Here is a 13,257-nt window from a genome sequence, read left to right as displayed (position 1 = left end):
CGCCCGCCTCGCATATATGTGCGGTAAAGTTACTCGAAATTCTCATAGTCATTTCCCGCACCGATGGAAGCGGGGCACACCGATGAATTTTCCGCTAGGGAGATTATTCCCGCCTGCAGGCGGCCGGCTCTCCCGACGATGCGATATCACGAGGAGCGCAAACATAAGGAATGATCGACGACGACGATAATTCGGGGACTTTCGAATACCTTTTCCAATATTTGAGGTATCGAGTGTATTGGAAAAGGGGGAGGGGGGAGAGGGGAACGAGGGAGCGGGGCGGGGGAGGAATATATTTGAATAAGCGGGCGATAAGTATACAATGAAAACACGTGGGAAGTGTAATATCGACTCGCGAAAACAAATTAGCGTTATCGGCCGCGATCGAAATGAAAAATTATGTATACACAATTAGGCGCGCGCCCCGACCTTCGCCTCCGCGCACGCTATTCGCACCCACGCACCGCGTATGGGGGCCTAGAAAATTATCGTTCGTGAATCTATCGCGCAAAATCGTAATCGTGTTGCGCGCAGTTTGCTCGTCGCATTAATTGCATTAAATCATTATCGGACATTTGGGCGGGAAAAGGCGAGAGGGGGTTGTAAACCGCCGACCAAAAATATGTACACTAATTCCATAATGCCCGATTATTATTAGATAATAATTCCCGACAGTAATGTGCGGTAATACAAATTGATAACGGCGATTATAGTTTTCCAGTGATTTCCAACGATAAACAGACAAATAATTTGTCGCTCAGAATATTGTCGGTATAAATCCTCAAGATATTTATTGGAAATTGCATTCGCGTCTGTGTAAAACGTCGCGAATAATCGCCGGAGAGCGATCTCCAGTCGCGAAATTTCAGATTTGGTTTTGTAATTTAATCGTCCTGGAAAATCTCGACGCTTAATTTAATTTCGACAACCGCGCGCCTTGTCAATTCCAGATGTACGAGGGCAAAAATCCAAGACTCCGTTATCCGAAATTTCAAGCCCGGGGTCTCCTGCAGCTCTTATGTAACACGCCGAGTGTTCTATGTAAACCTCATTAACGCGCGATGGTTTTGCCGGTACTGATACACCGGCGATAAATCGTGGCGAGTCTGGCAGCAACGAGCATAATCGCGAGGCGAGGAAAGTCGAGCGGTCTCGTGCGATCTCGATCAGCGATTACGCCGGGTTTAAAGCTCGTTTACGTACGCACGGGACGATAAGCGATTGCCGGGCCGGGCACGGCAATTTTTTTGCATTAATATACCCGGTAATGAATGCACGCGATACGTACGTACATACACATCTACATGTATGTGCTTTTTTTTTTTACTTTATCCAAGACGTCGCCTCGCATGCGGCACGCGACGAATTAATGTCGGGGTCGGCTTCGTTCGTATGTAATATGTATGTACGCGTACATCGCAAAGCAAATCCGCTCGAGATTAATACTAACTCGTCGCCCGGTTCCTGGATCCTTACATTTCGGCGGTTTATGCGGTCGTCTATAAATTAGTTCGCCACGGTATTGGACCGACCGCGACCGATGCGAGGATCGTTAACGATTAGGGTTAATCTCGCGCGAGCTGCCAGATATTGCATGCTATGATATATATATATATATATATATATATATATATATATATATGTATACAGAATGTTTCAATAAAGATGGGCAACTTCTCATAGAATAGGTAAAATAATTTTATAAGCTTCTATAAAATTTTTTTCTCAACGCATCTCTATTAAGATATTTGTTTTAAAATTTACGCAAATTTACATTTTCTTTAAATAACTTTTGTATCATTCTGCAGAATTTAATAATTTATAATAATTATATTTTATTAAATAAAGAATCTTCAAGATCTTAAAAAAAAATTAGTGTGATAGATTACTTGATATCACGTCAGAGAATCGGAAATAGACTATAAACTAAATTACAAAATTTTGCTAAACTTGTAAAATTTTTAACCAGTAGATTGTTTTCATTTTTTAATATTTTTGTAGATTTTTTCACATATTTTTTAGAGGGGTATTATTGTTTCGTTTCATCAAAACTAAATATTTTCGAGAAAAATACATTTGATCGATAGAAAGCTAACAATGCTGATAATAAAAATGATGATGATAAAAGATACGTTATAACAAAAAATTTTAGAAATGTGTGGGTTTATTTTTACCTGCTCTAATCAACCCACTTTATCAAAGCATCCTATATAATATACATATATGTATACAAGCATTATGTGAAAACTTGCCTTTTTCATTTGTTCTATTATGAATATTACGAGTCGGTAGAAAAATTCAAGTTTGGCGTAAAAGTTAATTTTTCTCATCATAGGAATATAAAAAGACCAAGACGCGATGGATCTTAATTGGATTTTACGTCAGGCTTCTTTTGTGAACTTTGCTTGTACTTTGCAAAGTAAGAGAGAGAGAGCTTGTATCAATATATTCTGTACTTTCAACAATTCGTGTAACGTGTGCGGGTATTTTATTCGCACACAATATCCTTATATCGGAGGAATATGACGCGCATTATGTCGAGGCGTTATAATTTAATCTTTTAATTGAAAAAAAAGAGAGAAAAGAGTGATAAATATAACAATGTCGTATCGCCAACACGAGTGCAATACGTGCCACGCGATGCAGGATACATGTGTCGCAACATCCTGCAGTATTAATCGCGAAACGTGCCGATCGGCCTCTAATGCGAGGCCAAAGAGCCGCGAAACGAGCACAAACGAACAAACGTCGGCAACATTGCGCATAGTAAATACGTAAAGGCACGTTATTCATCGTCGATGTTATCGATGTCGCTGGCAGAAATCGCCATTTGTGCGCGTTCGCCAGTGTTTCTCAAAGAGAACTGTCTCGGAGAAATGATCCATGACATTTTCAGAAGGCGTCACTCTTAAAAAGTACTTTTTTTTTTTAAGGTAACGCTTACAAAATTTTTTTTTTTTTTAATTAACCGACATGAATATTATGAATCGTGTAGCGAAATTTTACAGGCGGCCGCGTACGTAACATTCGCGAAAAAAAGAGCTCGAGATAAAATTTATATTAATTATTTTCGCATTAAACGTTAATGGAACGCGGGAGGTTGCATAAACTACAATCGCGGGGGCGCATTTTATAGAGAGCGCGCGATATCGCGCCTTCTTTATCGCGTGTGCGCCTTTATTTAGAACGCCCTGATATGTATTATACTTGCGTAAAGGAATGATACGATATAAATAAAGGAGAGGGAATATCGAAATTTCCTCCTTGCGGATTTTATTGCAGAGACTCCCCTTGTTATCTCGGCGTAATGCGACCGCGCCTTTAGGTGTTTCTTCACGTGGAAAATATATATGGAGAATTTTCTCTCCTATACGATTGTTGTCTCTCTTATAAGGTAAACTCCTCGCCTCAATAATTCCTCTCTCTTTCTTCCTCCCCGGGTCTCCCTCTCGTTTTCACGTATCAGCGTCACGTCGGGACGAGCGTGTACCCCCGCTAATGGATTTTAGTTATTTAGAAAACACACGCTTTATGAGACCTGGGTTTGCATTGCCACTTGTTCGGACGTGACCGCAACGGGAGGAGTGCACGTGAAACTTTACGTGACTAGTGTCGATTCGGCCTCGCCGACGTAATGCACGGTTCTTCGGAGGTGTTGCCTCCGCAGTATTAACAAACATGTTCTCTCGCACGTTCGTGCACCATCTAACTTCCTTCCTGTGGTAATAAACATGAAGGGTTTCACCCCCTGGTGGCATTAAACGGCCACTTAAAGGGAACTATTCTTAATCTAAATATCGCTCGCGAGAGCGCATTACGTTGTAAAATACACGCACTATTTTCTACGCGTTCTCATACCTTGTTTCTACCCCGTCTAACATACCTAAATATGAGCAAATGCGATTAATTTGCGGTATTATTCAAATTACCGTATTTCGTGCCTGTAAAATGGATGTAAAACAATGACAGGAATGTAAAGTTAATATGGCTGAAATATTAATACTTTAGGCGTTATAATGTTATACTACGCGAAATGATTGGATATGATGTATGAGAAATTAAAACTATATTACATTACATATGTATGTTATATGCATTACACGAGGGAGCTGTTATTAATGAAAAATCGCGCAATCTGAAAGAAATAACAAAATATGTGTATCGTGCGATTTTTTTACACGTGCATAGCGTGCTCCATGAATTTTAGATTAATTGGAATTAATTTTTTGTTTGGTGAAAATTTTACAATAGATTTCCCAATTTCTGTTACTCGTTAGCTGGTCTCGTGACCCATAAAAAGTATAATTATTTCACCAGATCAATTAACTATTAATACCTCAATAATCAGCGTCAAATTACTTTTCTGTCAAAATGAAATCCAATCGAAATTGATTAACCTAATATCGTAATTATTTATACCAGAATAGAAAATTTACTTCTTTTTATCTCAAATCTTTTTATTTATTTATAACAGTTTATCAAGAAGGAAAATTTTCCAACGTTTACTCTAATTTTATTTTTACTTTGAAATTTAACTTCTCGTTATTCGAAACCTATGCTATTTAGCATCGTGCACAGCACGATGCTTTATCGTTCGATAACGTATTTTATTTTTTTTCTTGAAAAGTATTGATTTTATGAAAAAAATTAAAGAGATAAAAGAGTTTCTAAATAAATCAAACTTTTTAACGCATATTTTTAGATGATCATATTCCGGCCCGTTAAAAAGTTGTAATAAAAAATTGAATAGAGGTTACTAGTTTCATCCCCTTATAACAATACGGGAGGCTGAAAAAAATATTAATAAATAACATTTTTACTAGTAGAAAATATCCACCTAATTTCATTTCTTTATTTTTATTTATTTTCTTTATTTATTTCCATATTCCGGCCCGTTAAAAAGTTGTAATAAAAAATTGAATAGAGGTTACTAGTTTCATCCCCTTATAACAATACGGGAGGCTGAAAAAAATATTAATAAATAACATTTTTACTAGTAGAAAATATCCACCTAATTTCATTTCTTTAACTTCCAAATTTGAGAAAAAAATAAAAACCTAATTTTTATTCCTATTTTTGGAGGAGTGAAACTCCACAGGGAGGGTTGTAGGAATATATATTTATATGAAAAAACTCTAATTTCCGACAAAGAATCATCTCCTAAAATTTTTCGCACTTAAACACCCTGTATAATTTGAAAATTAATGATATTCGTCATAATCCTATTGACTTATTATTAGTCTCTTCGCCCTATTGACACATGTTTCTCTGTTTTTGCGACACTCTGTACATGCATATATACATTTTATATATAAATACATATCTATATATATATACATCCAACAGTGCCCGTGGGCAGGACATAACAAAGCGAAACGCGTTAATGTCTGTGGCGTAGCAATAACAATACGTCGCGCGCGCGACCAGCAGTCGAACCTTATTTCATCGCATCGAATATCATCGCCGTAGGCATTCTTGCACCGCGTGCGACCGCGAGAATATTGGCTCTCGTACATGCACGTCCGTGCAATATGACGGCGAGAATTGTAGTCGCATAACGCACATGCGAAAAACGCGAGTCCGCCTCAACGCGAGAGAAAGCGTAAACCCGACCAAAAGCGTACGACCTCTCTCTCTCTTTTTCTCTCTCCATTTCAGACACGATTATACACTCATCGGCTCTCGACAGGCTATCCGGCCAGATGGTAGTACAAAGCAAGGCATTTATAGTGTCATAGGAAGTCGTCTCTGCTTTCTATCAATCACGGATGTCGGGTGAATCATTTCGATGACGACAGGATCAACGATTTCTCAGGAATATTTTACATTGACATTTAAGATAAGACGGATGACGAAGAGAATTTTATTAATAAAAAATATATATTAATATATATTAATAATATATATTAATATATTAAAAATATATATTAATATATTAAAAATATATATTAATATGAATTAATAATATATATTAATAAAAAATATATACAATCACACAGAGGGGTACTTTTTAAAATTATATTAAAAAGCTTTACAAAATGTAAAAATGATATTTCAACAAACATTTGCCTTGTCGTTTAATAAAATGGAGAAATATATGAAATTGCGCGACAAAGATATTTAATATCCAATCTTTTTAAACATGTGCGTATTTTATACGCAGAGAACGACGTTACTCGAGGTACTCGGTGAGCCCTGTGTCGTTTGACAAAAAGCCCGCCGCTTCTTTCTCGTACAACTATAACAACGCGTATATTGAAATATGTCCATTCGATACGTCGCTATTCGACCTTTGCGATAGGATCCGCGCGCGGAAACATACGGCGGGAGTTGGGAAAAAAGCGACATGTACGATTGACCGACCGTTTCTCCGGTTGTCGAACCGGAGGTATCGGCCCTATCGAGGCATGAGAGCGATGCGCGAAATGATTTGAAAAAATGGCCCGACAATTTTTTATTTCCACACCGCGCGGCGCGGGGGTGGAAACGTACACATGTATGGGGCGGACGAAATAATGCTCCCTACGTGCGTGCGCGTTTACCTCCGACAAATGCGCTCTCGCCCCCCGACATCCATTTCGTCCCCCGCTTCCCCCTTCCTCTCCTTCTCTACCTTGCCGTCCGGTAATATAAAAAATTAATTCCTCGACCGTTTCTCTGCTTTTCAAGGAATGGAATGACTCCGGATATATCGGTGCAAAAGAAAATATTTGACCCGCGGCGGAATCGGTAAGGAAATACGGATACGCACGGATTGGAAAACTGGAGTAAATGTGAAAACGGAGTGATGATACACTCCGGGTTTGCCGATCTTTGTCGCGACATTTCTCTCTCCCCCCACAGGAAAAAAATAAGTGTCAAATCAAAACTTATATATTTAAACTAACGCGTTCATTGTTTCGTATATACGCAACAATTTATAATCTTCTTAGAAGAATTTAATAATTGTAAATTTCAACAATATTATAGTCTTATTTCAATATTGTAATTGTCATCTCAAGAATATGTAATTATTTAATTTTACTTTAAGAAAATTATAATCTTTGATTTAAAAATGTTATTTTCTATCTAACATTGTTTCTTTTCCATTCAAGAAAATTAAATCTTAAATCATATATATATTTTTCTTGATTAAACTATATAAAATGGCTTCATTCAAGTAAGCAATTATTCAAGCAATTATATTTTTCTTTAATTAACGCAATATAATCTCATTTCAAGATTTCCATGTTAAAACTAAATATATTTTCAAAACAAGAATGTCCTTTTTTCCGTGCCTCTTTCTCGCGATCGTCCACAATTGTCAATTCTTAATCCCGATTAATTCAGATTGTTTATCATAAACAAGATTAGAGAAAAGTCTCCCAGCAATTGTCGGGCGAAATTGTAATTTGATTACAATTAATCTCTTTCCATTAATTGTTAAAAAAAATCTCTTCTGGTTATAGTGTCTCGAATTTTGTGAAAATTCTCTGATCTTTGAGATACTTTTGTTTAAAATTCCAGATAAAGAAAATGTTTTCAAGATTTTTTGATGCAACTTTTACAAGATAAGTGTTTTTTATACACGTTTTCTAATGCTTTTTATTCATACGAAGGAAAAATACCGAGCCACTTGAGTTTCAAGCGCTAGATTTGCAAATGTACCGGAAAAAAAAACTGTGAATAGCTTTCGTAAGATAAACATTTTTTTCAGTTGCATATCATTCTCGTTTTTCTTCATCGCTAAAAATTGCATAAAAAGAATAAGTACTGCATATTCAATATTTCGTCAAAACATTTGCATACAAAAATATATATAATATATATATCTAACTTGAAAATATATAATTCATAACTTTACTTATCGGCAGACTGTTTACAGTATAAAAACATTATAAAAGAGAATTAAAGAGAAATCCTCGAGATCCAATAAAATTCCCTGAGAATTCCACGTTTTCCATATTTTTCTAGGGAATAGATACCTTGAATTATCATCGAATTAAAATTCCATTAAAGTGAAATCTAAAATAGCCGCGGGCACTTTTACATTATCGCCGTAAGAGATCGGGAATGAAGATAGATAGAGCGAGAAAGGCGCGATACTTGGCGTAATCGCCAGGCGCGTGGCAAGTAAATAAATAATTTTTGATCTAAGGCGCATAACTCAGGGTTACCTTCGCGCGACGACAAGAAATAAGAGGTCGTTTACTAAAGCCATTAATCGCTTATGTTTCGCGCGACGAGAGAAGAGGTATGTCGGCACCCTCCTGCGCGCCATTAACATGGCGTCGTCCTCGTAATCTTCTTTTCGTAATGCAACAACGGAGAGGTAATGGCGCCTTCGCACCTGCGTTGCAGCATGCATTTCTTTAACGCTTCCTCGCAGGAAGCGTCGTCGAAATTTATCGAGTGGACAGACAGCTTAGAAGCTCCTCGGGTCTCCCTCTCACTCTCGAGGAAAAACAGCGGCAATAAGAGCGGGAAATTTATTAGGGGCCGCCGCAAAGACGTCGATCGATTACTCGTGCCACTTTACTTGAAATAAACGATTGTCGACCGTAAATAGTCACCGATCTTCTTGTAACTGACCTGTCCTGCAACCAAATATCGCGTTTTCAGAGATCGCCCTTTCTATCTTTCAATTAACTCGTCAAACGCCCTGTGAGACATTTATCGGATAAAATACACTTGGCGCAATTTTTGCGGGATTTCAGGTGTAATTTAAAAATATATAAATTATTTCGAAGATATAATTTGCCAAATGCAGTAATGAAATCATGTGCGTGATAGTCGCGATTAAATCTATCGCACCCGACGAGATGGAAAGGCCGGGTAAACGCACTCGAGACGCAACGCTTTCCCCTGCAATTAAATGTATCATCGTTGTTAAGAAGAAACATTGCGATTTCCAATCCCGGCTACTACGGCCGATTAGCGGTTAATTACTTTCCGATAATTTCGCGGAGCGATAACATTTGGCACGAATCGCGGATCTTCGCGTGGGAAACGGTCGTTCGTGGATAACGACGATTAGAAAATGCGGTGTCGTTAACGATGCGATTTTCCGAGCCATGAGTTGATCCGAAAGAGAGAGATGGGGGGGAGGAAAGCCACCATCATCCCTCGATCTATGCGCGCAACATAAAGTGTAATGCGCCCTCTCATCTAATTATGTTCCCTTATTAAAGTCCTGTGTGAATCGAATAAAAAAAATTGTCTTGCAACAATTTTCTGGATACGAAAAATGAATTAAAATAGATAAATGAGTGAAATGATAATTGATGAGTGAATGGATAAATACTGTAATATCGCATACATTTTGTACTTAATTAATCTAAATGGACAAAGACGGAATTTATATCTGGAATCTGGATTTTTAGTAAAATTTAGAAAGTGGCGTCAATTATCTGTTATCATGTGGCGCCTTAATTAATTAGACAGAATCTACATACTTAAATTTTGTAACAAAATTCTCTGAAAATTCCTTGAGCTTCTAGGTGTTTTTGTTTAAAATTCCTAGCAGGTAAAGAGAATTTTTAGATATAATTTTCTAAGATAAGTTTTTTCATTGCGTACGTTTTATAATGTTTTCCACTCGAAGAAAATATAAAAGGCTATTAAAGTTTCAAGTGCTAAAAATTTAAAAATATAAAATTACAATAAAAAATATAAATGGCCTATTCTATATTTTGTTAAGATTGAAACAGAAATAAAATATATATTTATAATATATATCTTAAACACAATTTTGTTGGTTCGCTGATTACATATAAGAACAAAATTATGTGAGAGAATTTAAAAAAAATTCCCTGTCCCAATAAAATTCCATGAAAACTCTCTGATTTTTCCAACTATAAAATAATCTTTGAAAATTTCAGGTTTTCCATGTTTTTGAAGACACCCTCATGTTTGTTATAAAATCCGCGATTATGGTAAGGAAGATAATTTTTCACAAAAATGATTCTAACTGCAGTATCGAAATTCATATTTATTTGGTCATTGAATTTAAATTTACTGGAATTTTCTATTAAATTTTACATGTTACAAACAACATTATAGCAAGTATAAAAAATTGCGCTAAATTTTTGTTGCGAAACCCAACGAGATCTACCTACATCGGGATAAAATCTTTTTTTCCCGCGGCAAGAGCAATTTTAATTTGGCCATCCTTTGCAAATCCGCCGAATCTCAATCCGCGGACTCATTGCGGAAGAAAAATGTCGCGATGCAGCCGACGTGTAACCTTGCGCGTATGCAAATTTTCCCTCCGTGCCTCTCTCTGCTTCCCTTCCCGTCCTCGTCCCCGCTCACCCTTCCCCCCTCTCCTTCTTCTTACGAACCGCCGTTCACCGGCGGCTGTTTAAACTACCGCGCGGTTTGACACGCCACAAAGGACCGATCCGTGCACGCTATGGGTGCACTGTTGTCTTTCATCGACGTCCACGAACATCGTATACGAGAGCAAATTTCTCACTCCTTCCTCCATATGACGGTTTTACCACATCTATAATTTTTAAATGGGACTTTACGAGCTTAAAAATTACGTCATTCCTCTCCTTTGATACCGTTGCTTGATTCTGTTAGTTTCCAGAATTTTATACTTAAAGGTTTTATATATATATGTATGTGTGTGTGTGTGTAAATGTGTATATTTACACATTTGATGTCGTGACAGCCTATATTTTGCGACTTCCATGTATATTTGAATATGAATAAAGTGAAACTGACTGAGAAAGCAGCTTAAAGATCCCAAGAGAGGAAGACGCTCTTCTGAGAGTTAAGAACACCAATGCAACATTAATATGCCATTTCGCATCAAGATGTAATATCGATGAAGATGTCAATAAAAAGTAATATTCTCCAAAGATTTACCTAATTTGTGTCGAAATTTTCATTCATACATTCATTCAAGAAAGTAAAATCAATTTAGACAAAAAGAAGGAGAGCAAAAACAGATGAAGCATCTATCTCTCCCACACCGTACATCTTTTTTAAAAACAGCTTTCTAATGTTTTCCTTATTCCGTGTCGATCAAAACTTTAATTTACATTGTTAAATGGAAATTATTATTATTATTATCTTCAGTCGCATCGGATCATTCTTGATGGAGCCATCACGATGATGGTAATTTCCGAGGCGGCCTTCCATGAAGCTGCTCTTTGTAAGATCGGTTCGACGCACGATCACGCACCCGTGACTCGTCTTTGTATTATTTACTGTTTTTCATCCGCGATATCCGAGAACCCGTAATAAATGAAAGTCTTTCTTTCATTCGTATAGTTTGATCCTTGGAATGGAATCGCTCGCGAATATCTTTAAAATATCGCCCGCGGCACCGCATCTCCAGAACCTCTCAATTTTACGTCAATCTAAGCGTTTATATTACGACGTCTAGCTAGATAAGGAACAATAGAAACTTCGTGAAAAGCCAACCTCCTATCGCCTGCCATACATTCTCTAATCGACTTACAACAGCTGATCTAATTACAACTAACTTTGCGTACTACTTTGTCTAGGATTTTTACACGTCCAATTTATAAGTGTCTTTCGTGCTGTCATTTCATTTTGTTTCCATTGATTGTACAAAAACGTTCTGACATTGCTTGACGTCATCAATGTATCTGAGTTCGAGATCAACCCGTCAACTATCGACATGTTATTTAATTTAATACAGCGGAAGTTAAAAAGTCTCGCGAATTTGTTCAGGGAAAAATCGTATATTCGGTGTCGAGGATATTTTTGGAATACTCTTCAGACCATCTGACAGAAAAGAGATGCGGCAAAAGCAAGCAACGTTTCAACATTTCCAGTGTTGCAACTCGCAACCCACGCAATGCATACGCGAATCCGGTTTCATTCCTCGACACCTCTCTTCCCGTCCCTCGCGAGGGTGTTGCATCGCCCCGCGGAATTATCAATTTATTCGATATTTATCCGACGAGAGAGGGCGGTCGACCGATCCCAAGCCCGTCTCTCACCCTGGCTCGTGAATCGTTCATTAATTAACCACCATCTCGCGTTTCGACGGAATTAGTTTTTAATCATAGCGTCCAACACGTTCGTTAGGAAAACACGGTAACAAGGATCGGAGTATACTCACCGGTGCAGAGCAGCAATAAGTTCATTATCGCAATCTGCGTGCGGCGGTTGATCCTCGGCTTTCTATCCATGATTACAGGAGACAGAGTTTATGCAGAGACGAACGAGAGAGAAGGAGAAAACTTGACGCGGGGATAGTAATTTCACACGTGTTTCACACTCGTTCGCTGCAAAAGCCTCCCTGGATCCCGAAACTCTCACCGAAGGCGCCAATCGAATAATAATATACGCATCGTCAGTACAATATATCACTCGGTCACCTTCCTCACCCTGTGTATTTATTTATTTATATTCTCACAGGCCCGTGACACAACACGCGCGCACATCCCAATGACATTCACTGCACGGCTCGTCGCACCAAAGTGGCGACGGCGACGAGAGGGACGCTCGCTCCACCATTCTTCTTCATCGCTTCGTTCGTTTCATCAAAATTCGATCGATGCCTTCGCCGCTTCCCTCGATCGTCCTCGTCGTCGTCGATCGCTACCTTCCCGATCGCTCGCCCGTCCTCGGGCGGATGCTCGCCGGCGGTCTTACGTCAAGGATGACACTATGGCCCGACAGATACATCAGGCTCGTTTCAAAGCGAGATGAAACTCCATTCCCGTACAAGGGGATGCGTGTGTGTATGTGTGTGTGCGTATGTGTGTATATATATGTGTGTACGCGTACACCTGATGGTTTCTTGCGGTCGGTGATTTAAATCGAGATCCTCCTTTTTCTCCTCGTATCTGGGGTGCTCGAAAACTGTTATTTTTATTTATTTATTTTTAAATCACTGTTTGACGACGAGACAGTGCGATTCCCTTTCTCCACCCCGGAGGACGAGACGGAACGACCAAGAATCTGGCGCGAGAAGGCGAAACCGTCGCACGTCCGTCGACACCGCCAGTGCGTCTCTTGACAGTCGCACGGCAACTGAGCCCGCGATCTCATCGCGCCTTCGCTGCCCCCACCTCGCGATTCTCGCACCCCCCTCCCCTCCTGCGCCCCACCACAACCCCTCGAGCGGCCACGCACAGAGTGCCGCGTTCGTACTACGACCGACTGTAGCACGGCGGTGACGATGGTGGTGGTTGATGGTGGTGGTGGCGGTGATGGTGGTGGTAGCGGCTACGATGACGACGAAGACGATGAAGAAGACGATGGTGGTAACCGGCCAGAGCCGGATGCACC

General features: G+C 38.9%; 1 protein-coding gene across 1 annotated transcript in view; it reads right to left on the bottom strand.

Annotated features, from left to right (window-relative positions):
• Ed (hemicentin protein echinoid) overlaps positions 1-13,011 on the bottom strand; it is a 29,872-nt gene extending 16,861 nt beyond the window's left edge. Inside the window, exon 1 of the mRNA XM_083085871.1 lies at positions 12,083-13,011. Coding sequence (XP_082941997.1) covers positions 12,083-12,152 — 70 coding nt within the window. The 5' untranslated portion in view covers positions 12,153-13,011. The remainder of the gene's footprint in view (positions 1-12,082) is intronic.
• Positions 13,012-13,257: the final 246 nt, after the last annotated feature.

This window comes from Camponotus vicinus, unplaced genomic scaffold (genome assembly GCF_025532165.1).
Source record: "Camponotus vicinus isolate PSW18456_S1 unplaced genomic scaffold, iyCamVici1.0 SCAF_13, whole genome shotgun sequence".
Classification (NCBI taxonomy): domain Eukaryota; kingdom Metazoa; phylum Arthropoda; class Insecta; order Hymenoptera; family Formicidae; genus Camponotus; species Camponotus vicinus.
Note: the sequence above shows the minus strand (reverse complement) of the source record. Positions and strands in the feature narration are given on the sequence as shown.